Here is a 27,784-nt window from a genome sequence, read left to right on the forward strand (position 1 = left end):
ACAAAGGAAAAGAGCTACTTACTCTTGGACAGCATCTCCACTGCCAACCTTAAATGAGGTCTGAGAAGGAATGGATCCTGGCTCCACCCCTTCCAGTCACTCAGGTGCACTGCTTGCACCTCAGCTCCCTTGGGTTAGCCCAGCCTTCCCACCAGGTGCTCAATCACTGGTTCAGGCCACAACTTAGCTTTTCCACTACAGCCTTTAGATTAGAAAGCATTGTTCTGAAATTGAAATACTATAGGGAACAATTCTGCATCTAATTCTACAATTTATAACATATATAGAAATGATACATATGGCAATTTTTATTAAAACAAAACAAAACAACAAAACTTTTGAAACTGTATTCCAAGAGGTATTTTGTGTTTCTTTATTTAAACTTTAAGTTCCAGATTATTCAAAATGCTATTTTCAGAGAAGTGTCTGTTTTTCAGTAGGAATTGGGTTTTGTGTGATTGTTGAGGTTTTTTGTTGTTGCACCTTTAAGAGGCTGATTTTGATAGTAGCATCAGCAGATGGAGGTAATAACTCACAACTGTATTTCTGTGTTGTCGTCATGTAGCACTCCCTCCTCCCCAGAAGTGTTTGACCAGTGAGAAATGACCCAGACTCTACTCAGTGGGTCCTGGACAAGTGAGCAGTAAAATTAGCACTAATTCCAAGAGGTGCTCTTAGTGCCTGTCTGCAAGAGATGAGAGGGGGAACAGAAGAGCAGGGAAAGTGCAGATACGGACAAAATTGCAAACGTTTTGGTGATTCATGGAGCTCTTTTGGCTTTTGTAGCTGTGATATTTGACACAATGACTTAAACAATGACTAAGTAGGTAGTGGATTTGCTTTGAGATCTTTTCCTGATGTGATTCTCTGTACAGATGATCTATTTGGTGGAGCTATGACTATTAACATTTCAGATTGCCCAGAATACTGAGGATTGTCTGGATGGAATGAGGATTGGAAAGTTACCAGCTCCTTTGGAAGAAGAACACTAAACTAAAGTATTCTTTAGGGTTAAAGTCACTGCCTGATGATTTCCTGGAGAAGTGTGAGAATCAGCTTAAACAAAGCAGCAGGTAAACTGCCACGGGAATTTGTCCTCTTTAAAAAATATCTTTGGCTCCAGAAATCTGAAGCTTTCCTAGCCAAAACCAGAGGTGTTAAATTTGCAGGTTTGTGTAAAGAACACCCAAACAAGAGCATACCAGTGTTAAGTGCAAGCTTATGAAAAGTGGCATGAACTACTTCACGCTGTTAAAATGTAAGATTTAAAGCAAAAGATACATGCTGGTTGCCAGCAATGGCAGAACAATCTGTTGATATCATCATGTCAAGGTAGACTAACCTAAAATTTAGTAATTGTAAATTTAAATTTCTGCATATTAACATAATTATCTACAGTATATTTCTAAAGATGGGGTACATCATACTCAGATTCAAGAAATTAAGTGTACCTTTCTCTTTGTGACCTAGGAGCTGAAATCATGAGGACTTATCTGTCCCCTGAGAGAAGCAGCTTCTTTCCAATGCTGAGCTAGTGTAGAAGGAGCAAACAATGTGATGGTGGAGGCAACCGTCCTAGTTCACACTGCAAGCATGTGTTTGATGCCTCCAGCTATTTCTCGCAATAAGCGATGCAATAAGAATCAAATTCCTTTCTGCATTTGAACAGACAAGTCAGACTTCATAATGAACGCTGCACCATGCTGCTGACAGTACAGCCCGGATGACTGTATGGAAGGAGAACCAACAGAACTAATTGAAACATTAACAGAGAAGCAGGAATATGGACAGAAAGAGGTCAGCCCAACGTTTAAGAGCATTGGCAGAAGACGCTTCAAAATGGGAAGCATATTTACTTTCAATTTCTCTGTTTCTGTCTTTTCTTTTGTTCTCCTCTTTCCCACTCATTCATTCCTTTATGATCTCTGTATTTCATGCTGGAATGTAGGAATGGCTCTTGTCTACACATGCATGTTGGCAGAACAGGGAATTGGGGTAGCATGTCACCTGTATGTGACGCATATTTATATAGCACTCAGAAATTATGGTGTGAAGCATGTTACATGGCCACATTCAGATTTAAGAATCATGCAGAATCAGAAGCGTCTACATGTGAAATGGTGGGGTGTATCTGAGCCCAGCCTGCCTGGATGAATTTGCATATTTGGGGCAGCTGGGAGGGCAGAAGGTGGTGATGCGGTAGGCTGAACTGTGGAGTCTGTGACCTATTGCCCAAAGCACTGTGACTCTGATGAGCAGAAGCAGGTGCCCAACGAGGTTCAGTGCAGGGCTCTGCAAAAAATCTGCCATCACTGATCCGAGAGGGAAGGAAACACCACTGGAGACGCCATGGTAAGGGGGGATGGATGTGGGGTCACCAGTCATACCACCAGGGACTGGGAGGATGATGGGCAAGGGTAGTCAGGGGGATCTGCCGTTATCACCAGCTTGTGCCACAGAGTCTGATCTCACTCACGGGTTATGATGTTAAAGGTCAGGAAAGCTGTGTCAGAATATCTCACTGGGGCTGCAAGGCACACAGAGACACAGTTTTCTTCAGAGACACAGAGTTTTCTTCTAATTAGTGGAATTATAAAATGAAGTAGATCTGGAGTTTTGGTTTTCTAGTAATCTCTGTTGTGACTATGTTTTCTCAATGCATGTTCATTTTCATATGAAATAATAATCTTCTTCCTTACATTTGTGCCTGTTTTAAATTGATTTAGCCTTGATGTCTGTACTGTTCACAGTTACACAATGTATGTGTTTCTGGAGTGCAGGAAGGTTTCTATAAGTTTATGTGTTTAAGTAAGTAAAACAGAATTTTGTCTTTTTTTTTTAATAAATCCATAGAAATTGCTCAAACCCTCTTATAAAGTGAAAAAATAATTTCACCTGGTACACCAAGTTATGTCTCTAGCTGTCGTATTTTAGTGTAGAAAACTATGTGATAAAGCTCTTTTCCAAACGTGGTGATTGTATGTGCGTTTACAGCTGCAAAACAAGAAAATTTATTTCAAAGGCAAAGTACATACACTTCCATGCACTTGCCATGCTTTAAAGCAGACTCTGTAAAAGTGAGGTTCACAATTTGTGAGATAGGTCCTAGTACGTCAGTGATGCAGTGTGAAATGTGAGTTTGGAGGAGGCTCAAAATTGAAATACCACGCAGAGATCAGCTTACCCATCTTGTGATTCTGAAGAAGGGCCATTCTTTTTCCTATCAGAAGTCTAACATTATTTTAAGAGCTATTTACTACTCAAAATTAGAAATCTCTTTGTTACTGTCTTCTTTACTTGCCAGAATATTTCCAAGCAATTGCTGGGTTAGGAAGAAACAGGGGTTGAAGCCAGGAGTCATGGCAGAAAGCCTGGCCCAAATGCAGAGTTAAGACGCTGTGTCAAGCCAGTGGAAGTGGAAGCCCTGTCTGAAAGGAAACAAACTGGGTCTACAGTTTTCATCTGTGGTCCTATGCTAAGCTCTACAGTATCAACTTAGTTGTTCTAAGACAACACACACACACACGCGTGCACGCACACAAATTGATTCCTCTACTGATTTGAGAAAAGCTTCCAAGTGTTGCTTGGCTCTTAATTGTAGCTTTGCTCCAAAGGAGAGTCTATTAAAAAGTTACCTTGCCTCATTTCTGTGTTTAAAAGATAGAGCTGCTCTTTTTCTTGCTGTCAGCCTTGTAGATCCACACTGGGATCTAACTGAAAAGCAAGAGCCTGTCCTGTGCCAAATCAGCATTAATTGTACTCACTAGACCCAATCTAACCTTCAGTGTTTCCTGAGTAATCCTCCAGCTTGCAACTCCATTGCAGCATACTAGCCTATGCAGATGCACCAGCACTCACTTGTGCAAAACTTAACTGAAAAAAACAAGGTTGCACAAGTGTGCTTGAAAGCACATTACACATGCTTTTGCAAATGAATTCTCACAGTCAGCAATTTAAAATGAGCACTGAATGGAAGTAAAATATTTCCTTGACTGAAATAATTAGATTGGTTTTCTATATTCATCTGAACTTCTGCAAATGGCAACCTGTGGCAGTAGTGACTTCTAAAATATCACTTGCTTCTGAAAAAATATATTTAGTTTTGTTTATAAAATGCAAACACTGAAAATTGGTGAAGAAAACTGCCCTAGAGATGATGCTGGTCGTGCATTCTGCTGGAGGATTTGTTTTTTGGGGAAGATACATTTAACTGTCAGATTGTGGGACGATTTTGCAGGATAAGCAGTTACAGAATTTGAGAGCAAAAACAACAGAAAGTTAACTGGCCACATCTGCTCTTACGTAATCAAATATATATCTACATTGCAAACTGAAAATGACTGGGGACCACTCTCTTGCCTTGAGGCAGCTAGGATGGCCAGCTTCGTATTTATGCATCTCTTGCATACGCATCTCTTTCCCCCTCCAAAACCAGGCAGTGGTCAGCTAGCTGCTCACTGAAAACCATTCTCAACAATGAGCTATGCTTGAACGGTGCCCAAGCAATACCTGAGAAAGTAGGAACTGGCACAAGCCAAAATTGTGCCATAGTATGTATTAATTATCAATCAGTACAGGCTACCCTGTCTCTTACTCACTAGCATAGATAGGGCCAGTGATACCACAAATTTGGAGCACAGAAGATTATAATCACAACTGCTCCAAAGCAGAAAATGAGGTTGAAAAACTTCATGTGGTCTGTAACCACCTTTTCTTACAAAACTGCCTTTCCTTCATGCGATGTCATGTTAGTCTGGACCAACTCAGAAGTCTCTACTTTGTAATTTTCTTTCTGAATTTATGAAATCCAGTGCCAGGCCCCTGTACTCTATGTGTTGAGGCTTTTCAGCAATTGCATCTGCTTAGTTAAGCCTGGTGTTATATATGTTGTGTTCTTTTCATTGAAGTTCCAGGCTACCACAGGAATTATACTCAAAATTATGTAAGTAAGCATATTCCATTCTGTCATATTGACTTAATTAAGCAGTGAACCTGCAGTGTAAAATTCACAGCTTGTTCAGGATCTTGAAAGAACATTAGTTTCAACCAAAAGAATCTGAAATCATTTCCTGAGGTGAATACTGCTGAAAGCAGTTCCTCCAAGTTTGCATTCTGGTGTGCTATCAGAGGGTAAAAGGATCAAAAGACATCACCCGTCTTGGGTTTCATACGGTTGAAAAATACCATATGACTGTGTCAGGTTCCAGCCAGAAGTAAAAATAAAGTGGGATGTGTTCCTCTATATAGCCAATTCATAGGAGGAAAGGCAGGTTTTGTAGAACTGAAATTATTATTTATTGCTTGCTTTCATGTATTACAGCACAGAGACCTCAATTTTTAAAAAGTCTGTCCCAGTCATTGGTCTGTATATGTGCAATCTCAATCATGGTGTTGAACAAACAAGTGAAATACTGCCAGTGACAACTAAATATATATATATATATATATTTTAAAGTAATATTCTGGGAAAAAGTAACTTAGGAATAAGGAATATTAATGCACACTGATTTTCCTGACCTTATTTCTCTGCTCTCTCCCTTTAGCGTGAGTGCATCTCTGTTCATGTTGGCCAGGCTGGAGTTCAGATAGGAAATGCATGCTGGGAACTCTTCTGCCTGGAGCACGGCATTCAGCCAGATGGCACCTTCAAGGATCAGCACAATCAGCTCAACAACGATGACTCTTTTACAACATTTTTCAATGAAACTGTCAGTGGGAAGCATGTGCCACGAGCTGTAATAGTGGACTTGGAACCAAGTGTAGTAGGTCGGTATCAGTGTGCAAAATGAAAAAGGGTTACTCTTCCTAAGTATCACTACTGTGTGTCACCAGGCTGGAACAAAGAAGCACATCCTTTGTACCGTGTCTACCATGAGACTTCGTGACATTAATTTTTCTGTGACATTGAATGTCACATTCTGTCATGATGCTATTATCTCTATGGGTGTTAAAGACCTAGGAATGACAGGATCCCCCTAGCTAGTATATACAGTTGACTCTTCTTTGCAGAAACTCTTAACTCTTGGTTTCCTTTATCATGACATTTTTGTCATCTGAATTCTGCTTTTCTCCACTTCGGATTCAAAATGGGAACTGGCATTTTCCTTTCAGGAAAAAATGGGTTTCCTTAAAATTAGGAACTAGATTGTCTTCTGCCTTATTTTTTTTTTTCCTCCTGGTAATCTGTCCTTTTGTCAATACAACTAACTAACGAATTCTTCTTGAGAGAATAACAGCTTTGGCAGATGCCTCACAAAAATAAACAACGCCACAATGACAAAAATTCTTAGGGAAGCTTTCTCTTCTCCATTAATTCTCCCCTCTCAGTCAGCGTATGTTTTTTTGGGTCATTTTTTGGGTCATGACCTCCCACGACTGAAAGCTGGCACCGCTGCCAACAACAACCAGCTTGTTGGCATTGGAGCGTGGTCGTGCAACCTCTTATAATTCCTCTTTCTTGGTCAGACGAAGTGCGGGCTGGCACCTACCGGCAACTTTTTCATCCAGAACAACTGATCACTGGAAAGGAAGATGCGGCGAATAACTATGCTCGTGGACACTACACTGTTGGCAAAGAAAGCATTGACATAGTGATTGATCGTGTTCGTAAGCTGGTAAGTCCCAGTAGTTTTTTTTAACAGCGCTTCGGTTCCACTGAAGGAAGAAATGCGTTATAGGAAATGTGAATCAGTTCAGAAAGGAGACTGCATGACCTACAGAAAGATCATTACCACTCTAAGAAAGACCAATAGAGACCTCCCAGTTGCATGGCTTCAGATAGTCTGAAAAGATGCTTCTGAATATGTAATTTTTCATCAATTCTATGCAAGTCATCAGCAATTCTATGCAATTAATCAGCAATTCTATGATCCTATCATTAGCATAGCTCTAAAATACCAACACTGACATAGAAGTATGGATTACATAGTTCAGTGTTGCTAGTTTCAGTTAGATTAACTGAAAGAACTGTGGACTTCAGGGAGAGAAGTTCACTGTTAAGACAACAATTTTTATGTCAAAAGTCAAGCCAGTGAAAGAAGAAAAGAACAAAATTACCATCAGCTCTTTCTTAAGAAATACTGAGCTGAAATATGTGCTGTATATTGCTGATGATTGCTCTCTCCTTCATCTCAGAATAAACAAATGCAGTAGATGTAGTCTTTTACTTCTTTTTCGGCCCTGATTCTTTCACTTTATCTTTTGGTTTCTAGGCTGATGCCTGTTCTGGACTGCAGGGGTTCCTCATCTTCCACAGCTTTGGAGGGGGCACCGGCTCTGGCTTTACCTCTTTGCTGATGGAGCGCCTCTCTGTGGATTATGGAAAAAAGTCTAAACTAGAGTTTGCTATCTACCCAGCTCCTCAGGTCTCCACAGCTGTGGTGGAACCCTACAATTCCATCCTTACCACGCACACCACTCTGGAACACTCTGACTGTGCCTTCATGGTGGACAATGAGGCCATATATGATATCTGTCGCAGAAACCTAGACATCGAGCGCCCAACCTACACTAATCTCAATCGCCTGATCAGCCAGATTGTCTCCTCCATCACCGCATCGCTGCGCTTTGATGGTGCCCTCAATGTGGATCTGACAGAATTCCAGACAAACCTGGTGCCCTACCCACGCATCCACTTCCCCTTGGTGACCTATGCCCCCATCATTTCTTCTGACAGAGCGTATCACGAGCAGCTCTCGGTGGCTGAAATCACCAGCTCCTGCTTTGAGCCCAACAACCAGATGGTGAAGTGTGACCCGCGGCATGGGAAGTACATGGCTTGCTGCATGCTCTATCGTGGAGATGTAGTTCCCAAAGATGTCAACGTAGCAATTGCTGCCATCAAGACTAAGAGAAATATCCAGTTTGTTGACTGGTGTCCAACAGGCTTCAAGGTGAGAATGCCATGAGTTTAACTTTTAATGTCTGGCTGAAATCTTGTATTTTAAGCTTTAGATCTTGCACGCTTTTCACTTGTGAGAAAAATGAACCTATAAAAGGTTTATGGGTATAAAATATGCGCTTTCTCCTTCAGAAATCCTAATGGCACAGATTTGTAAATATTTATAAGTAGAAATCTAGCTGTACGAGTTCAAATCTAAAGTCATATTACTTTCATACCCGAATTGTGAGAAAGCCAGTGACTGTGCTCTCTGAAGCAACAAATAAAACTAAGGAAATACCAGAGTAAATACATTCAATAAAGGAAATACTGGTACTCAAGAAGCTGCCAGCTAACCCTCTCATACAGAAGTACTATGTGGCCTCTCTCCTATGGCTCCATAGAACGTTGACAAACATCATTTCTACAGCAATACATCTGTCATGCAAATATCTACTTAAGAAACTGAGTACTTTTAACTGGGAACCAACTTTCCATATTAGTTTGCATCTTGTTGAAACAGTATGTTTGGTGTTGAGTAGCTGTTAAGAAAGCTAGGAAGTTTCCATTATACATTAAACAGAATAAGTGTACAGCAATTCAAATGATTATATATTGTGTATAACCTTATTATGTTTTATTGTATTTGCCATTTGATAGTGGTACCATGCTATCACAGCATCTGTGACTTTATTAATTTTTTCAACTTCCTGACTACATTCTCCCCTTGCCTTTTTCATGCTTCTCTCATATTCCTACTTCCAGGTTGGGATCAACTATCAGCCTCCTACAGTAGTTCCTGGGGGAGACCTAGCCCAGGTTCAGCGAGCAGTCTGCATGCTCAGCAACACCACAGCTATTGCAGAGGCCTGGGCAAGGCTTGACCACAAGTTTGATCTTATGTATGCCAAGAGAGCCTTTGTTCATTGGTATGTAAGTGAAGGCATGGAGGAAGGAGAATTTGCAGAGGCCCGAGAGGACCTGGCTGCCCTGGAGAAGGACTATGAAGAAGTGGGAACTGACTCATTTGAAGATGAAAATGATGGAGAGTAATTTTAAAATACATCTTGTTCCTAGTGAGCACAGAATTGTCTCTGTATCACTGTACTGCATATGTCTATGATTATGTCACACCTTTGTAATATACACCAATATAGGAGGAGTCACGTAAAGACATCTTTTTGTTCTATGAATCACAGGCAAATTGTCCTGTAAGGTATGATTGTCCTGTAAGATATGATGATCATATCTTCATTATGGTAGTAATGCTCCACCATTCCCAGCAATGTACAAAGACTTGCTCTCCTGTTAGTGTAAGCTTTTAAAAACTCTAACACATGTTAAAACATGGCAATCCAATATATACAAGCTTCTAATGGATTACAGCGAAACGCCATAGTTTTCAAATTTAAATTTGACATACCTTTGCCTTTTGCTTGTTGGCATGTCAAAAAACAATGGAAATGGAGAAATGGTTCCTCTGCTCTGTGCTTCATTATCCTCTAAATGATCTTCAACTGATGGACATAAAATGGACATTAACAGAAAAAACAAACAAACAACTTATTAGTAGTCAGCATGCATTCACCAAGTCATGTCTGAATAATTTGATAAACTTCTATGACAAAATGACCGTCTTTGTAGACTAGGGGACAGCAGTGAATATAGTCCACCTAGACCTTGGTAAGGCTTTTGATGGTCTCTGGTCAGATCTTCAAGATTCTCAAAGAGAAGCTGCCAAAGTGCAGGCTGCGTAAGTAGACACTGAAATGGATTGAAAACTGGCTGAATGGCTGAGCCTAGAGGGTGAGAGGAATGGCAGATATGCCAGAGGGTCATGCTGCTCCAGGTAGCACTGTTTGAGCTGGAGAGTTGGACCAGTCAACCTCCAGAGGTCTGTTCCAACCTTAACCATCCTGTGATTTTATGATTCTGTTATCTTCCTCACATAGAGATTTCTATTTATGTTGACAGTTACAGTGTGCATGATATGCATTTAATCATCCAGATCACTAAAATGCTGAACTGTGCACTTACAGAATACCAGAAATGCCTCTCTTAAGGAAAATATCCCTATTCAGGATATACTTGATTATGTATTTAAACTGAAGCAACATGAAAGAGTGTTACTCAACCCAATGGGATTTAGACTGTTAGACTCCTTGTTATCTCCTAAACTGGAACCAAAGCCAGAAACAGGAAACTTTACACATAGGACACTGTTAAAAAAGAAATGGTGACAAAATTGGCAGACAAAGTACTTGCTTTCTTGAAAAACTGCTGAAAATGATACGATGAAGAAGTGAGAAGACACCAATCCAGAGTTGAGTACATTATAAACTCTAAACCATAGGATGTGGAGTTCTTAACTCCCAGAATGCTTTTCAAATCTCATCCTGATTATCAATTTTATGGTTTATTTTATTTTATTTTATTAGCATGGACACTTAGGAATCAGGATCCCAATTTTCTCAGTAGTCAATGAACTCCTTAGAATGATTTGGAGGTTACTTTAAAAGTGCTATGGCAGTTACCAGGAGCAAGCAGGTTTTGTCAAAGTGACACTACCCCATGACATTCAACAGGCAGTGTATTTGGATCCAAACACTTTATCTACTCACTTTTAACCATCTCTTCATCTAAGTGTATTTCCCAGGCTCAGACACCTGCCCAATACATTTTGGAACTGGAGTGTCACAACTGACTTCCAAAGGCAGGCCCTACAATGTTATTAAATAAGACATAAGCTCCATTTAATCTAGTAACCAGATTCTCAAAGAGGTCATTACCAAAAGCCATGGCAGCTGCATGGTCCTTCACTGCTTTACACAGATCTAGCTCCTAGTTAATCTCCGGTGTCAGTTTGCACTCTGCTTAGTTGGTTTAACTGTTTCAAGGCAGCGTACAGCTATGCAGTTCTTCTTACTCTTCCTCTCACTTTTGTCAGGCAGACTCCACACAAACTAGTAATACAGAGTGAAAACCATTAACTCTGTCATTACCAAAATGATTCACAAATTCCACAGGAAAGATGTTGATTCATTTGTACTCTTCTGCCCGCAAGCCTCTACAGGTACCCTTGTCTGTCCATGTGATAGCTCAGGAAGCTTTGCACTGCCACTGCTACCTTGGCTGAAGAGCTCTTGCTGTGAGGGCCAGGCCGTTTGAGCAGGGTCTCACTCCTGGGCCCCCAAAGGCTCCATCTATTTCACACAGATTGCAGAAAGCCTACTTCACAGGTGGCAGGAAGAGGGGAAATGGCCTCAAGTTGCACCAAGGGAGGTTTAGGTTGGATATCAGGAAAAACTTCTTTACAGAAAAGCTTGTGAAGCACTGGAATAGGCTCCCCAGGGGGGTGGTTGAATCACCACCCCTGGATTTGTTTAAAAACCGTTTGGATGTGGTGCTCAGGGACATGATTTAGCAGAGAGTTGTTAAAGTTAAGGTAGTTTGGTTAGGTATTGGTTGGACTTGGCAATCTTTAAGGTCTTTTCCAACCTGAGCAATTCCATGATTCTATGATCCTGTGATTCGCACACACCACTTCCCAGCCAGCAGGGCAGCACCACTCACCTCTCAGCTCTCCTCTCTCGTTGTGTGGTGCAAAGCTGGACTGGTAGCTACTCCCCAATAAGCGGAACATCCAAGCAGGGCAGCACATCGTTCCATCCACCATCCTTCTGCTGGTGCTCTGGAAGAAGAGGAAGGTAGCCTGGAAATGCACTGGAGGAGTGGGTGCCTGAACTCTTGCTGGTCTGGATGCATTTGGACTCGCTGAGGCCAGGCACCATCCAGCATGGGCTGGAGCTGAAGCTGCTCTGTGGTTGAGTAATTTCGTTTACCATATCACTGCCATTCACCCGTACTCTGCTGGGGACTACGGCTCACTTACGAGCGGAACTTGTTACACTTCGAGGCTGCAACACGCATTAAGTTTCTAAGCAAGTAACTTATTTGGGGTTATTTTAAATAAGTAGGTTACTGCGGGCGTTCCTAACAGTTTGGCTTTCTTATTGCTTTTGTAGCTAAAAGAAACGGACGCCGTACCTCACAACAGCCTACTTCTGCGCCCCGTCCGCCCCTAGCGGCGAGCGGGAAGCGAAACCAGCGGCTCCGCCCGGTCTGCACCGGAGCTGAGTTTCACTTTCTGTCCGGGGGCAGAGCTAAGCGGGAAATGAAAGCTCCGCTGCGTTGTGGGCGCTCCTCGCTGCCCTCTGACGCAGCCGGGAGGAGCGCGGCAATCTCTCTCTCAGGCAGCGCCGCCGCGGCAGCCGCTCCCTCAGCGCTGCCCGCGGGACCGAGGTGCCCTTTGCCCTGCGTTCATGCGCCTTCCTGGCTCGTTACGGCTGCATGCGGCCCCGGGGGAAGGCTGAAGATCCGTCGTGGCTCCGAGCGCTCGAGATCCTGCAGGAACTGGTAGGGAAACCTTTTGGACCGCTTGTCGCTAAGGCGAACCGCAGCCGTAGGGCGCCAGTAGGGCGGTCCCAGGCGTAATGTGTCGGGGTCTTCTTGTCTGCAAGCTCTTACTGTGCTAATTAGAGGGCATGAAGTCAAAGGGGTGCGAATAATTGGCATTTGTAGCGGCTGGAATGGTTGCTTTTGTCTGGCTCATCAGAAATATTCTTTAATGAACAAAAATATGTATAGAAAGGGAAAGAAAAAAAAAAAGGGAGCTGAACAAACGCGTAGTGGGAAGTCTCATTTCAGCCGTGTCAAGACAAGTGCTCAAGTCCACCTCTCAGCCCTGCAGCTGCACCTCAGGGCCACCATCATCTCCTCGAGAGCGCCATAGATTCCTAAGAGTGGCTTAGGTTGGAAGGCACCTGAAAGATCATCGAGCTCCAGCCTTCTGCTGTGGGCAGGGTTACTGGCCACTAGATCAACTCATTGCGTTGGCCTTTGTCTCCCCAGGCCACTGTCTGTCCCCTTGAGAGCCCAAACCCCATGAGGATAAAGGGGTGATGATGGTGGGAAGGGTGAATGGTGACCAGGGACAGAGGCCATCCTCAGGCAGAGAGGGCTTGGGTGGCAAAGGGGCAGCAAGACCACAAGGATGCTGGGGCTGAGAGGATTGTGGCATGGAGGTGTAAAGGAGCATGGGGTTTTATCGTGGATGGTCAGAATCCTGAGGGGACAGATAGGCTGTGGTGCATTGAGAGTGAAAGGGACGAGTCTAAGCTGACTGAGAGGATGGGCGAGAGAGCTTGTAGATGATGGGTGAAAGATAGAAGCAGACGTGGCTGCTGCCTTCTGTCTGCCTGCAGTTAGCATGTTCACTCCGCTCATCTAAGCCACAAGTGGTACTGAGTCATCCCCCTCATCTGCCAGGGAAACAGAGAAGGGACCCTGCCCTTCAGTAAGAGGGGAGAAATCAGGGCTAAGTGGGAAGTCTGCTCCCCAAGTCCTCTGCCCACTCACCAGATTTCTTACATATTTATGCAGAAAAAGGAGGATCACGTGCAAATCTTAGGAATACTGTATTTTTTATAGCTGAGACAAAGCAGTTCCATGCAATGGTTGGGAAGTTCAGGTCTTGTCCTTGCTCGCAAGCCAGGGTTCCTGTTAGCAGGGCCTGGGTCCTGGGGGAGAGTTTCATCAAACCACAGACCCAAATCCTTCTATCTCTGTAGATCCCTGCTCCTTCCAGCACTAGTGTAATTCTACCTATTTCTCAAGTCACCCGAAGCTTCCTAGCTCTGAGCTTGCTTGTTCATCCCACTCTTAAGCCTACCAAAAGCTGTGTCTTGCAAGTTCTCCTCATCTCCAGCGCACGCATAGCTGCTGTTCAGCTCCCTCTACTCTACTGATCATTTTCCCTCCTTTCTGTCTCCTCCTACATCACCACTGGCTGATGGCATTACTCACACTCTTGCTGATACACCACAAATAAACCCAATATTTTCTACTGCACACAAAGATGCATTCTTTCTCTGGATGGGATTTCAGAATCCTGAATGCCTGGTTAAACCACTTTCCAGGAGACGTGCAGAATGAGTTCTGACTGTTTTGCAAAAGAAGAAATTGAATCCAGTTAAGCTTTTCCTGAATAGCTGTTCAAATCACTGCTTTTTCATATAAAATGCAGTCTTCTTGAATCTATCTTTCAATTTCTGATTTTCTTTTTTTTCCCCCCAAATAAAATTCTTCAGCAAATTTGATGATGTGATGTGATCTGAGTGTGGGACACTGTGATTTTAATTTCTTTTTTTGTTTAGTGATTGTTTTGAGTTTTACTTTAAGTGTCAGTTGCTGAATCATAGAGGTTTGTTAGAGTAATGGTTCATTCAAACTCAAGGCATTGTAATTGTTCTCTTGCTTAAACAGCTCCTTTGTGATCACTTGAAGAAGCGTAAACTGAAAATGATATTCGAATGCTGAAATGCCTTTAAAAATTAGAATACAGAGTGCTGCAGTAGAGCTGTGGTTGGTGTGCTTAAAAACAATAGACAGCCCAACCAGAAAATAAATGCTTATCAGCTCAAAAGATTAGGTGAGGTGAAATTTTCTCCTTTGAATACTCGGGCGTTACTGTTACTAACCAGAGGAGTTTTTCAACATCTGACAGTTGAATGATAATATTATTCACCGAATCATGAACAGGTAGGTGTTGCTAGAATTCCCTTGGTTAGGTGGAGCTACTTCTGTGGAACCAGGGGATCATTTATTTAGTCACAGAGAGAAGTCAGGATGTGCAGTTGCCAACAAGCTCTGTGTCTTTTACCTTGCTGATATATTGCCCATTTACCACGCCCACAATAATTTAAATGTATCAAACACTACTGCAGTAATCAAACTAGTTTTATTTACATTCCATAATTTTCATCGTGAAAATATGAAATAGAAATCGTATGTTTCTGGGTGTTCCCTATCTTTCTGATCTTTCTGTGTCCTTCTGCAGTCCTTCCGTGATTGTACATGCAATATTATTGATGAGCCAAAGAGGTGAGCATCAGGAAAGCAAGAAGGAACTAGAGACATCACCAAGTGAGACCATGAAGGCAGAAGAAAAAAGTTATAAAGAAGAAGACAAAGCATCAAAGAGTGAAGACTGGAGGCCACCATCAGTCTTTGGTGCTGCCGACTTAAAAAACAGTAATCAAGTTTTGTCTATTTTCTGAATGCATATTTTCTGTCTCTCATGCCTTCTGTTCCATTCTCTGTTCTTGGGCTTTGTTTTCTCCTTTACCCCCTTACCGAGGAATATGCAGATGATTCTCATTTTGCACTGTCAAGAAACCATTTTGGGTTTTGATAAGGACTTACATGAGGATCTCAGAGCTTTCTCCCCTTCCAACTCCTTGTATTGGCCATTGCAGCTGAGAATAAGTAGGTAGCAGCCTTTTTCTAAACACAGCCAGCTTTGCCTATTGATTTGCTAAACCAGGCAGTAGGTCCTAGTTACTATGCTGTGTCAGTAGATTGGCTCCCCAAAAGCTGCCATCAGTATTTCAGGTGTACATTCTGTTGTGTATCACATAGATCTCTCCTTACCACTGGCTGTACGCATTTCACAGTTGTTCTGAGTTTCTGTCCCATTTCCTTTCTCCTGACTTCAGAAGACAAACTTTTCCTTTCTGATGCTTTACTGGCATTGCTTTGGGGCACAGAATACAGAAAAAAGTTCTATATGCAGTGTAAACAGCTGCGGGTTAGCTTGTGTGGTAGACACTTCACATGTGCTTCTCACATGCAGCTCCTTATTTTGTTGGTAGACCTGGCTGTTTAAAAGGCTGAATAAAAATGTTCATACAGGCAGCCTTTGATATCTGTTTATTTTAAGCGTGTTAACTGAAAGTAGAGGAGCTGGGAGACATCTGAGTATTATAATCCAGGCTGACTTGGATTTTTCATGCCAGTTGTCAAAAAAAACACAGATGTTATCTGCTTGAGGAAAGTAGGTTGGAGCCTCTCTGAGGTCTGAGCAAGATATTGAAGCTGTGCACTGAATGGCTGAATACATACAAAGATGAGTTTTCTATCTTTTAAATCTTTTTCACTTTCTTTTCTTGTCACCTGTCTTTGGACTCACTTCCTCTTTTCCTGTGCCTACAGGAGCTGTTGGACTGTATAATATTGGACAAACCTGCTGTCTGAACTCTCTGCTCCAGGTGTTCTTCATGAACATACACTTCACAAAGATACTGCGAAGGTACTGCCTGCTTGAACTACCTGAGATGGTACTGTTGTTGCCCCATTGTCTCTGGTCCTTTTTTCATATGGAGCATACATTTGAAGGACTGATTCATTAGGAGGTGTTAAGTACTTCCAGCTAGCTCAAAAAGATCTCTATCTTGCAGTGCCTCTTATTTTACAGACTAGGGCCTACAAAGTCAAAACTTGCAGTTTTCTTACTTGTTAGTCATCTCTCATGTAATGTTTGCACATTGAGGCATTGCAGGCTTGAACTGAGTCTTTATGATTTGTACCTCTTCTCAATAGCAGGATATGATTTTGTCCCAAGTATGATCAGAACACATTATAATTAAAGGATGTGCCACATATAACCATATTCACTATTAACCTTGTAACTGCAAGCATATGAAAATATACATCCTGATGATCCATAGTTTCTGGCCCCCACTGCCCTGGGGCCTAACTCTTGATAGAGATGACTAATGTGGTAGCAGAGTGCAAGTACACTGCTGCTTTGTTCTGCTTCATAGTGCTTGCTGCTTGTTTGTGAGCATGATGTGGGCTTCTGCTGCTCTGTGCCACCCTTAAAACTGGTGTCCAGTTTGCTCAGTTCACTGTAGCTTTAGGCATCTAAGTGGATCATTCCTATTCAGTCTTTTCTCCAAATCTCTTACACACTCATCAGTGTGCAGAGTGGGAAGGAGACAAGTTACAGGTGTACAGAGATGATAAATATCATTAAAAAAGCAAAATAATATAGGCTGAAGGTTACTATTATTATTTAAAGGAAGACATAGAAAAACATGTTGACTAATAAATTTAGAGAGGATAAAGAGCTTCCCAGTTGGCATATAGTTGAAATCTTTTCTATATTCAGCATTCATTAATTGTGATATACTTGCCCATGAAATTTTGGGGGTAGCTGAAAATGAAGGAAAGGAGTAAGGCAAGAGCAGCTCTGAAAACAGCTGTAGATAATACTGCTTCAGAGCACAGAAGGCACTGCAAGTCCTGCTCAGTTTACCCCTTATTCAGAAATGGGCCATCTTAAAATCATAACCTTTGCTTTAGAGCTGTCAGCTTGCACTGTGGGCTGAGCTGGTGGTGGTGTTTTCTTCCCATTTTTCCTTATTTTGCTGAAAATGTGCCCATTGTGGTTCTTCTTGAGTTGCTATCTGTGCCATCCACCTCTGCTCCTTCTGGTGTGATATCTAATATTCCTCCATTGCGCTGCTTGGTTACCATTCATTTTACTTCTCTTTATAGGATCTCAGTGCCAGTGTGTGGCACAGGAAAGAAGAAGAATGTCCCATACCAAATGCTTTTGCTGCTGGAGAAGATGCAGTGTGGAAAGCAGAAAGCAGTTTCTCCCAGAGAGCTTGCTATCTGTCTTGTAGAACACAGAGTGACAAGTAAGCATCCATTTTCTCATGCCCACCTCTGCCTGCAGACTGGGAAAGTTTGTTATCAAGCACTGGAAAGCAGTGCAGACTTTGGCATCTCGTTCAGGAATTCAGAAATGCAAGAAGTAGGTACATGATGATGTAGCTCTTTATAGCTACCTTCCTGTCATGAGTGAGGTGCTGTGTCTTCTGATTTACTTTGCTGGTGTCCAAAGGATGCAAAGATGATCAGCCTGCTAGAAGACTCAGCAGTTGATACTGGACAGAATAAAAGGCTGTGCAAGACACAGAGTGGATGGCTTATGGCTTGATTTGACTCGCTATACTATTTAATAACAGTGCAACAGCTGCTATTTCTTATTAGAAAAAAGGGATCATGTCAGAAAGATACTGAGCTCACCCAAATCCCCAGGGATCCTATTCCTGTTCCTTGTTATAAGTGCTAAGAGAAGAACTCACTGACCTACTCTCCCATCTGGACATGGGTACAAACGAGAGAAACAGTTATCTGCACAAGTGACCAGTAGGGATGGGATACTGAGGGTCTGATTACATGTACAAATATGGATGGTAGTTTGCATGCAGATACTCTGATCTTTGTATAAAAGCTAAAAGATGGCAATTCTGGAAGGGAAAATCGATAACCAGCCCAGACCTATATGAAGGAGGAACATGAGCTAACCTTAGTATTTCTATTTATATAATTCTTCCCTCTGAGGTTTTGCATTCTGCCTTCTCTGTTTCACTTAAAGAGAGATGCCCAACTCCATGAGGCATCAGTCAGGCCTATCCTGTGGTAGGTTATAGGCATATGCTAGGCTCTGTGACAGAGCTAGGCTACTGACAGAGACATTCCTCTTGCAGTGGGTAGTTCAGTGGGGTACTTGAGCCCTCCCATCTTTTCCCACTATTTGCTCGGGTCACGAGAAGACACTGTGGCTGTCTCCAGACTAAGCTCTGTCCCCTGGTAGAAGGTGGCAGTGGAACAGAACACACATTCCAATGGGGAAGAACAAATCTACCTTTGCCATCTATGGAAAACATGCTTGGCATTCTTGATAATACTGATTGAGGTTGTTTTCTGCTTGTCCAGTGTTTGTACAGTATGATGCTGCACAACTCTTTCTGACTCTCTGGAACTTATTAAAGAAACAGATGAAAAACCCAGAGCTGGTAAGTATGATCACTAAAATGAACACCAGGCCCCTTGGCCTTTGCCATATATTCTTTCCTCTGTTTCTCCAAGAAGAATCCCATTCATTGTTACCCTAAATGAAATTCTTGGAATTATCTGCCATCTAAATATTCCCTCTCATATTTAAATGTAGACAGTCTTAATCTCATAGACTTCATGGGTTTTAATCACACTTCTATTGTTCCTCTGTTTAGAGCATGCCAGGTTTTCCTTTCTAACAGGAGAATCTATTAATAAATGATAAGACCAATCTTTTAGCAACACCAAATTTAGTTAACTTGCATGTCTTCCCAAATTTCTGTAAGCATTAACTGGCATGTCTTTACACATTTCCTTCATTCTTTGGAGTCAGCCTTTGCATTTCATTATTGGTAACTCTTGGTATGTATATGACAGTTCCTCCAAAGAGAATGATGTAAAGTAAGAAAAAAAGTGTCTGTTCCTCAAATCAGTATCATAGTTCTGCTCATACACAAGACAGATTCCTGTTACTATTCCAAACAGAACAATAAAATTGCATTTAAAGCAGACATTCAGCTGTCCTTCTACAGGAGATGTCTTTCACCTCGTTAGGGGGTGAGGGGAAGGAGCTGTTCTCCTTTAAATGGTGGAACTGTCCAGTCCACATGAGTCGAGGTCAGATCTGGGTTCAAGCCTTAAAGTACCAACACTTCATGAAGTGGCATGTCCCTTCCCATTCGCAGAGGGAAATACCTCAGCTGTGTTCTTCACAAACCTTGTTTTGGCCATTTTTACCTCCTCCAGGTTGAAAAGCTGAGTGATTTGTACACCATCAGTGTGCAGGAGCACCTGGCCTGTCAGACATGCTCTTCTGAAACAAAGAGGAACAGCAGCATGTTAACCCTTCCAGTCTCATTATTAGATTCTGGCTATCACATGCTGAAGACTCTGGTAAGTTCAGTGATAGTGCTCTGACCTTTGAAAGAAGATTCCTCTCTATTCAGTGTCAGAGCCATCTCCCTGTAGGACTGGTGTCTCCCTGTACTCCTCTAGAGAATATCTGCAGATTGTCTGGGGCCTTTTCTCATTCACATTTCTTGCTTGTTTTGAGGGCTTTTAAACTTCTCCAGAAAAAAAAGTCCGTTCAATTTTGGAGAAAGAAAATAAAATCTTTGAAGCTCCTTTCTGAGAAGGCTGTTGACTATATACTCTGTAGGTTCCAAAGACTTACACTGTATGGTGATGTGTACCTGTGAGAGTTTGCTTACCACAGAGAAGTGCCCTCTGTAAGTGTTAGTCCCTCACCAGGGGCACTGCATTTGCCTGGTGCAGTGTTCTTTTGCTGTCAGAACAGTACTGCTGTTTGATATTCCAGATAAAGAAGTGATGGTGTCAAATAGAGAGTGGAGGTTTCAGCTGTCAGTGGACAACTGGACCTTATTCTGATCACTTTATGCTGTTCCAGGAGAAAGGAACCTTCTTCAAAATCACTGAGGCTTTGGGATGGTGTAAAATACCTTCACGTATCAACACCTTTTTTGTGCCATGCAGTACTCTACTTTTTCAATTAGTGTAATTGCACCCAGAGCTTAAGAAGGAGTAGATATGTTAGGAGTTGTCTCTTCATAGAAAATTTGCCACAGTGCTGCACTATCAAAGAAAAACAACACAATGGGGATGATCCTGTACCAGGCTGCATGCCAGGGGTGTGATACTGCATTGGAATGCATGAGAGGTAAGGGCTGAATCTGGAATCCAGTCTCACTTTTCACCCACTGCAAGGGTAGAAATTGATGGAATGTCAGGGCTGTGATAGGAATATATAGCATAACATGTGTCCTGTTTGAAAGGCACACAGTTGTTTGTTACTCACACTCATTCTAAAATGGGGTTTAAAACAACGTGTTTCTATTGATGTTATTTTGTTGATACTTTGTGGATATTTTTTTTTCTTAATGTAAAGATGCTCTTTGACCTGTTGAAATAACAAAACAAGTGTCTGTTTTAGAACTGTCCTGGTCACATTGCAATAGAAATGATTTGACACAGTGTAGGTGTGTGCATGTGTACACATACGAATGCACATTCAGTACAGTTTGACTATGATTATGTCTGTATAGTCAGTTCTAATAGGAGAGGCACTATGTAAGGAGAAGTTTTACAGTCATACATTTGCTGACTTCAGATGGTGAGAGCAGGAAGTGCAGCTCAGTGAAGATCACACTCAAAAGTCACTAGTGATTTTGAATCTCTTGGTTTTGAATGTCCCAGTGTAATGGCTTCTTGCTTTTCAAGGTCCAAGGCTAAACAAGAGTTGCCAGTCCTAATGCACTGTAAACAGGGCCTTTGGAAATTCAGGCACCTAATGTCACTAGGCACTTAAATACAGGTAGGTCAGAGTGAACTGCAGTCCAGCTCTCCGTATTTGGTCAAATTTCCCAGCTCTGCATTGCCCAGTTTTCTTATCTAGGGAGTCTTCTTACTGCAGCATTCCTTCCTAAATTCCATCTTTGTATGTAGAAGAATAAAGGTTATTTTTCTTCTGACGCTCTCCTGTGAAGGCAAACAAAAAAACTGTGTTTTTAGAACTCAAGTAAACAAAGACTGAAAACAACTTTTCTCCATACTGTACCTATATGTGCTGAAATGACCAAACCCTTCCTCTCTTTTCTTTGGCTAAAAAATTAAATGCATTAATGTCACTGTGAATGTTTTACAGTGACACTTAATGCTTAGTCCACAGGTTACTGAACACATCACGTTTTGTAACTGCTTGTGCAGTTGGTTATTCAGGAGCAAGTCTAACTTACAGATGAATGCAAGGCAGACAAAATCTTTCTAAACACTAAAAAAATGCAGAACAATTCAAACTGACTAGCAGTACTTGATTTCACTCTTTCATTCATGGTAAGGGACAGAAAACTGATTTTTTCCTTTGAATTACAAATTGCCTTCTGTAGCTTTGTTGTCTACATGCAGCCCATGAAGCAAAGTTGAAATAAAAATCTAGCTTGAAGGAAGGAAATAAGATGAAAGAAAACTGTTCTGTCTTCTTAGGAGGAGTGCCTGCAGTGCTTTTTCCATTCAGAAGAGTTGACTGGTCAAAACATGTGTTTCTGTGAACACTGTGGAAAGAAAACACCGTTTCGGCAGGTAAGCAGAAGTATTTCCCCATACATCTCTTATATACAGAACTCCCTTTAGGACTGGGAAAACAGAGAAAGAACTCAACCTTACCAGTTGAAGAGATCAACAACTCAAAGCTGTGTTGACATAGCACTGTCAGCTGGGTAAAAGCCATATGGCAAGATCCCTGCCGTGAACGTAGCTGTAGGGACAAAAGAATGCTTTTATGGTTTTTAATATAAGTCACCTAGGGGTAGACAAGAGTATGTTACCAGTGCTGTGCATACCTTTAAGAGCAGGAGAGCGTAGGGTGGTTTCTTTTCTCTCCTTCTCTCCATTGGACTCTGTGTGTTTACAGTATTGGTCTCTGCCAGCAGATGAATTAGCTGTTTCATGCAGCAGCAAGTGGATTGAAGAGAGAGGTGTGTCAGGGAAGAGTGCCTCAGCCCAAGGTTTGGAGGGGACTTTCCACGACGTTTTCAGGATTGGTCCACCCTCCTAGGCCACAGTGCATACATGCCTTGGTGGCAGTCATGGCAGCAGCAGTACTGTCAACAAAGGCAGCGCCAGGTGGAGTGAACTGACAGCGTGGCATCCTGCACAGAGCTCTGTTGGCCATGTCACAAGAAAGCTGGCTTACTTCTCCTCACCAGGCACAGTGCTTGACTATCCACTCACCTGCCCAAGACCCCATCCAGTTTATCGATGGTATTGTGGTGCTTGGGTTTAAAGAGGTGACGAACGCAGCAGTTACTTTGCCACTGAAGAGTACAGCCAACCCAGCAGACAGAAAAAACTGTTCCAATGAATCTTCACAGACAAGTTGTGCAACAGGGAAATTTCTTCTGAATGTGACTGTTTCTTTGTTGTGTAGAAACAGCCTGCTGATTGTGGCAGCTAGGCAGCATGCTACACCATCTGTATTTTGTGCTATCGCTGGTTTGGTCACCTGAACATCTTAAATGCCATAATTTTCAGTCCATGGGTTAGTGAAGAGAGGGAATAATTATGGGAATGCTACCAACCTGGGGTTAGGAAAGCAGATGAGAAATAAAGCAGTCAGTGAGACACGCAAGGCTCAATGCTGATCAAGTTGAAGTTGAGAAACCTGATCATCACATCTCTGTGTAGATGGGCTGCTATGCTACATTCACTGTCTAGCAATGATAGAGTTGGATGTCAGGGGGAAGTTCTTTACAGAGAGAGTGGTGAGGTGCTGGAACAGGTTGCCCAGAGAGGCTGTGGATGCTCCATCCCTAGAGGTGTTCAAGGCCAGGTTGGATGGGGCCCTGGGCAGCCTGATCTGGTATCAAATGGGGAGGTTGGTGGCTCTGCATATGGCAGGGGGGTTGGAGATTCATGATCCTTGAGGTCCCTTCCAACCCTGGCCATTCTGTGATTCTTTGATTCTGTGGCAATGGCTTTTTCTACCCCAGCTCTCCTGAGTTTGCTCCTTGGTTCTGAATTTCATTATTTATTCCTTTTCAGAGTGTAAAGCTGGTCCACCTGCCACAGACTCTGACCATACACCTAAAGCGCTTCTGCTTTGGAAGATCATCCTACATCCACAAAATTAGCAACTGCCTGCCATTCCCACAAGACCTTGATTTCAATGCAGTCTTGACAGAACAGCAGTGCCAAGCACATGACAATGAAAAGGTGAGATAATCCTAATGCCCTGTCTAAAAGAGTCAGATTTTCTTCTGCCTTAGCTCGAATTTGATAAGATCAGTGCGGACTTCATTTCAAAGCAGTCTTAGAAATGTATGTCTCAGACTTTACCTGTGCTTGGTGTTGTCTGACATCTAATTGTTTTGACTCGTTCAGGCATTATTCAAATTCCTGTCTCCAAAGGTAATATAACTAACTGGAGCTTTCTGCCATGAAGCCAAAAAACAGGCTTTATGGTTCTTTTTCTTTCTTCTGAGAGCAATGAGCATAACTTCTTTCTTCCGTGTCTAAAAATACTACAGAAAAGATTTAAACACTGTCAATTTAGTTGACCAAATCCAGACCTTGAGGTTAGCAGGAAGATGACAGCTTTGCCAAGCAGCTGAGTGACCTGCTACATCTCTTCCCCTTACTGAGAATAACAAGGGAAAGTGTGGCAACAGCAAAATCTCATTGGTGCAGTGCTTGGATGCTGTCACCCCTTTACTGCCTCTTTGCTGTCCTATTGCCCTTTTTATGTTCCTGTAACCTCCAGGGAGGCTGCTAGTCCACAGTTGGCAGGCAAATCACTGAGGGTAATATTATAAAAGGCAGGATGCTCAGGGTCAGTCTGATCTTTCTTTTCCTTATGAAATGCACATTCTTGCTGTCCTGGCTGCTGCTTGTTTTCAGCAGTGGTAAATGAAAATTGCCTTACTGAAAGTTTCTCTTTACAGGCTGCCTGGCAGTATGAGCTCTTTGCTGTTGTTGCTCATTCAGGATCAACTAGCTGTGGACATTACTGTGCCTATATTCGAAGTCTCACAGAATGCAAATGGTATTGCTTCAATGATTCTCTTGTTGAACAGGTAAGGAAACAAATCCACTTTTCTTTTGTAGCTTTCCAGACAGTCCTCTAGATCTCACTTAGTCTGACTGACTGCTAATTCAAGAGAACCCGGAGAGAAAAATGAGTCTGCAGAGCTTTGTGCATGCCTTTCCTCTTCTACAGCATCCTCAGAGCTGAGGGCAAGATGGCTTTAGCTCAGAACCTCAGGATCTGCTTTGCATTTTCCACAAGCAGCCATTGACTGTATGCCCTACATTATGTACTCTAGATCTGTTTAATGCTTTTTTTTTTTTCTTTTTTTTTTCAGAAGAGGCAAAGGAACTGATTTTCCTCAAAAATCATGAGTGATTAACTGTTTAATTAAAATATTTGTAGCTCCTGAAAGTAGAAGATGTATCGCTGTCATGAGGACTGTTGTGCTGGTATCACATTATGTCCTTCTCAAGAGTTTTTACAACCCTTACCTTCTGTGTTTTACTTCAGGTGTCATGGGATGATGTTAGAAGTACCTATGGGCATTCAGACCTCAGCTGGTAAGGAAGTGCCTCTTTGTTTTTACTTAATGCCACTCTGGGGTCTAAATTTCATTATTTAAAACGATGCAGCAAAGAGGGGGAGAACAAATGATTGGAATTGCCCTTTGCCTGTCATGAGCTGGGCATGTTGGAGTATATAGGGAGCATTCTTGTGTTCTGGCTACTTGAGACAACTATACTGACTGCACCTGGAGCCTGCAGTAGTCACAAACTGTGCTGTAGGAGTGGTGGTGTTGTGATTGACCCTTGATCCTGACTAGCGTTAGGTACATTGGTCAGGATTCCTCCATGCTTTGTATGTTGATGAATCATAAGAAAATGAGCATGAAGAGAGAGACTTCCTCCTGTAAGCTGTAGTGCTGCCAGGGAGGTTAGCATGCTGCCATAGGAGCATTGGGTAGGGCCGCTTAAGCTGACCTAAATCTCAGAAAGTTGAGCAGGAACAAACCTGGAAGTTTTTTTGCAACTGAGATCAGTGAGATCTTCAAACATGTTAGTTTTGCTTTTTCTTTTTCTTTTTTTTCTTTTTTTTTTTCCTGCAGGGGACAAACAGCATATCTCTTGTTTTACATGAAAAAACATCCCCAGTAGCCTTACCTGGCTGTTCTCAGAAGCTGTGCCTTGCCCATGGAGCTCTGCATCTGCAAGCTAGAGTGGATGTGTGCAAATGCTCCTCAATGAAGAACTACATTCCATCAACAACATCTGCATTCAGTTTTTATTGTTTTTTTTTTTCCCCCCACAAAAGAAGTGCAGGACAAACTCAACTGGAGAAAGGACCTTAGAATTATTGCATCTAGAAATCTTTTCTTTCCTGCCATGTGATTATTTATTTATTGTATCCCTCATACATGCATGATTCTATATATTAATTTTCTCTTAAAAAATAATAAAGTTAGTTCTTTTTTCTGCTGACTTACCATGCTGGTGCCTAGATTCCAGTACAGAAGAACTTTTTGGTCTGAAAGCCTGCATGGTGTTCCAAGAGAGCACACAGTACGGCTGGAGAGCCATGGCAGCTGTAAGACCAAAAAGCTTTTCAGGCCGTGTTTGATGATGGCAGGCTGGGCAAGGGACTCTGAAAATCTTGAGAAACAGCTCTAACAGGGATCGGAGCCCTTATCACACATGCAGCAGTGATCACAGAATCATAGAATGGTTTGGGCTGGAAGGGACCTTTAAGATCACCTAGCTCCAACCTCCCGCTATAGGCAGTGACACCTCCCTCTAGACCAGGTGGCTCAAAGCCCCATCCAGCCTGGCCCTGAATGCTTCCAGAGAGGGGATGCTTACTCTTAAAATACTGCAAGGAAATGAATCACTGAGGAATTGAGATGTAATTGGAAGTTCCCATGGGGAGACTACATGGTTGGAGGCTTCCTATCTGCTTTTATCCTTTGTCTGGGAACTGCTGAGATATATATTAAGAATCTTTTCAGTCTGTATGTCAATAAAAAGAAATCTCTGTTTTTTGTTTGTTGAATTAAATAGTATGGGATAAATTCCCTAGCAAGTAACATTTCTGAATTGTTCTTGGTCTGGATTTATATGTATATATATCTGAAAACATAAATTGCCTGGTAAGGGCTGCTCAGTTCCCACAGGTGATGAGCCTGCCCCACCTCCAGCAGCAGCACGACCCAACTACTGAACATCTCTGTGGGCACGGTGTTCCCTAAGGTGCTAGAAATCAGGAGCTGTCAAGTCCCCGCTGTGGTGCTGCCAGAAGTGCATGCTACACTTGCATGTTTAATACTGATGAAGAATAAGGTAATTCTAACAATTTCCTGTATTTCCTGTATTAGAGGCTGGAACACCTCAGAGAGAACAGAGATGACTTAAGAGAGAACGTGCTATGTGATCTGACCACAACAACTGGCTTTCTGAACTTTCAGACAAGAACAGTGGTTGACAAGAACAGGGATTTGGCATCTTGCTCTAACCCTGCAGTCACCCTGAGCTCTCCACTCTCCTCTCTGGTGCTTGTCCCTGAGCAGAAGTGGTAAAGTGAATGCTCTACTTGCTTCAGCACTGCCCAAGTTCATGACATGGATTAAGAAACACGGAGACCAGTTCTGGTTCTCTTTATTATGGCAGGTTCCCAAAAACTGCATGTCCCTGAGGTCTGCACAGTTGAAGTATAAACTATTTTGATCATCATATCAGATGAATTTGAAGTCCTGAATCAGCACACTGAGGTTAGAGGATTCCTGGCCCCTAACCTTCCTTATGCACCTGCTGGTGTAGCTTGGGCAAGGACCCTGAGTTCAAAGGCAGCCCCCAAAACAAAGGGCGAAGGTTCCAAATAGGGCTTTTCACAGCTCTGTCACAGAATTTGGGTGTCAGATCCAAAATTACAGCTGCCCTTTATCAACTGCTCCCAAACATTGCGCTTGTGAGATGAGGAGAGGATGAATCAACTTCTGTGGTCAGCCCCAAGGCAGGGAAAAGGAAGTTGCAGAGCCTGTCAGTGCACCTGCGGCCCTGACCTGTAGGCTTTATTGCTCGGTGTGAGGCAATTACAGGTTGGATAAGCATCAGTGCATCATGTAGTTCTTACAGGTGTGGAGCACACCCAGCATGCAGGGGCTTGATTATGGAGAGAAGGAGATACTGTGCATTTTTTAGGATGAAAATGATTAACTTCTCTAGTTCTAAATAGCATGCTCCTTTGTGACCTCTTTACTGCTGCGTTTTACATAATTTAGAGTAGCACAGATTTGGTGGCTATCCACAGCATTATATCCAGAAGGAGGCTGAGCATGCTGTGTGCATTAACAACTAGTAGTAACGTAGTTCACTGTGCAAATCCAGGGTTGCTGCTTACAAGACTGTCTGGGAGACACACACTGAAGAAGACTCACTGTGGCCCTCTGAAAAACTGCTTTGTCTGGAAGGTGTGTGGAAATAAAGCATCAAGGGTCACCCTGCATAAAGAATACAAACTTCCTTTTTCGTCCTTCACTCTGTTGAATAACATAACAGGAAATGCCAGGAGGCTCAAGGCTACTCAGAGCTTATATGCTGGAGAAATTGCACCTCAGAAGTAAG

At 42.4% G+C, this 27,784-nt stretch overlaps 2 protein-coding genes and 1 long non-coding RNA gene across 3 annotated transcripts; 2 read left to right on the forward strand and 1 right to left on the reverse strand.

Annotated features, from left to right (window-relative positions):
• Positions 1 to 885: 885 nt before the first annotated feature.
• LOC122170690 (tubulin alpha-4 chain) lies at positions 886 to 8,932 on the forward strand. Its single transcript, XM_042837804.1, has 6 exons — positions 886 to 1,073; positions 1,670 to 1,797; positions 5,544 to 5,766; positions 6,466 to 6,614; positions 7,212 to 7,892; positions 8,645 to 8,932. Exons 2-6 carry the CDS (start codon positions 1,732 to 1,734, stop codon positions 8,930 to 8,932), a joined length of 1,407 nt encoding a protein of 468 aa, XP_042693738.1. The 5' UTR covers positions 886 to 1,073; positions 1,670 to 1,731.
• LOC122170691 lies at positions 7,226 to 11,993 on the reverse strand. The gene is made up of 4 exons (XR_006171829.1): positions 11,927 to 11,993; positions 11,453 to 11,570; positions 9,303 to 9,396; positions 7,226 to 7,308 (listed from the first exon to the last, which is right to left on the reverse strand). It is a non-coding gene; the product is annotated as an uncharacterized LOC122170691 (long non-coding RNA).
• A 236-nt stretch (positions 11,994 to 12,229) lies between these two features.
• On the forward strand, positions 12,230 to 26,250 carry USP18 (ubiquitin specific peptidase 18). The gene is given in 12 exon segments (XM_042837591.1): positions 12,230 to 12,298; positions 12,300 to 12,352; positions 14,778 to 14,971; positions 15,932 to 16,028; positions 17,279 to 17,424; positions 18,509 to 18,588; positions 19,376 to 19,522; positions 21,629 to 21,724; positions 23,186 to 23,356; positions 24,085 to 24,216; positions 24,681 to 24,730; positions 25,276 to 26,250. Coding segments are annotated over 12 exon segments (1,284 nt in total). The 3' UTR covers positions 25,325 to 26,250.
• Positions 26,251 to 27,784: the final 1,534 nt, after the last annotated feature.

Source organism: Centrocercus urophasianus, unplaced genomic scaffold (genome assembly GCF_019232065.1).
Source record: "Centrocercus urophasianus isolate 14NV4802_14NV808 unplaced genomic scaffold, USGS_Curo_1.0 seq_73, whole genome shotgun sequence".
In the NCBI taxonomy this organism is placed as follows: domain Eukaryota; kingdom Metazoa; phylum Chordata; class Aves; order Galliformes; family Phasianidae; genus Centrocercus; species Centrocercus urophasianus.

What these genes read in the sequence shown, in the direction of transcription:
- LOC122170690 (XM_042837804.1), top strand. Translation starts at nt 1,732, where the DNA reads ATGGAAGGAGAACCAACAGAACTAATTGAAACATTAACAGAGAAGCAG. An exon ending in AGGAATATGGACAGAAAGAG is followed by an intron (nt 1,798 to 5,543) that starts GTCAGCCCAACG and finishes CTCTCCCTTTAG; the next exon opens with CGTGAGTGCATCTCTGTTCA. An exon ending in TTGATCGTGTTCGTAAGCTG is followed by an intron (nt 6,615 to 7,211) that starts GTAAGTCCCAGT and finishes TTTGGTTTCTAG; the next exon opens with GCTGATGCCTGTTCTGGACT.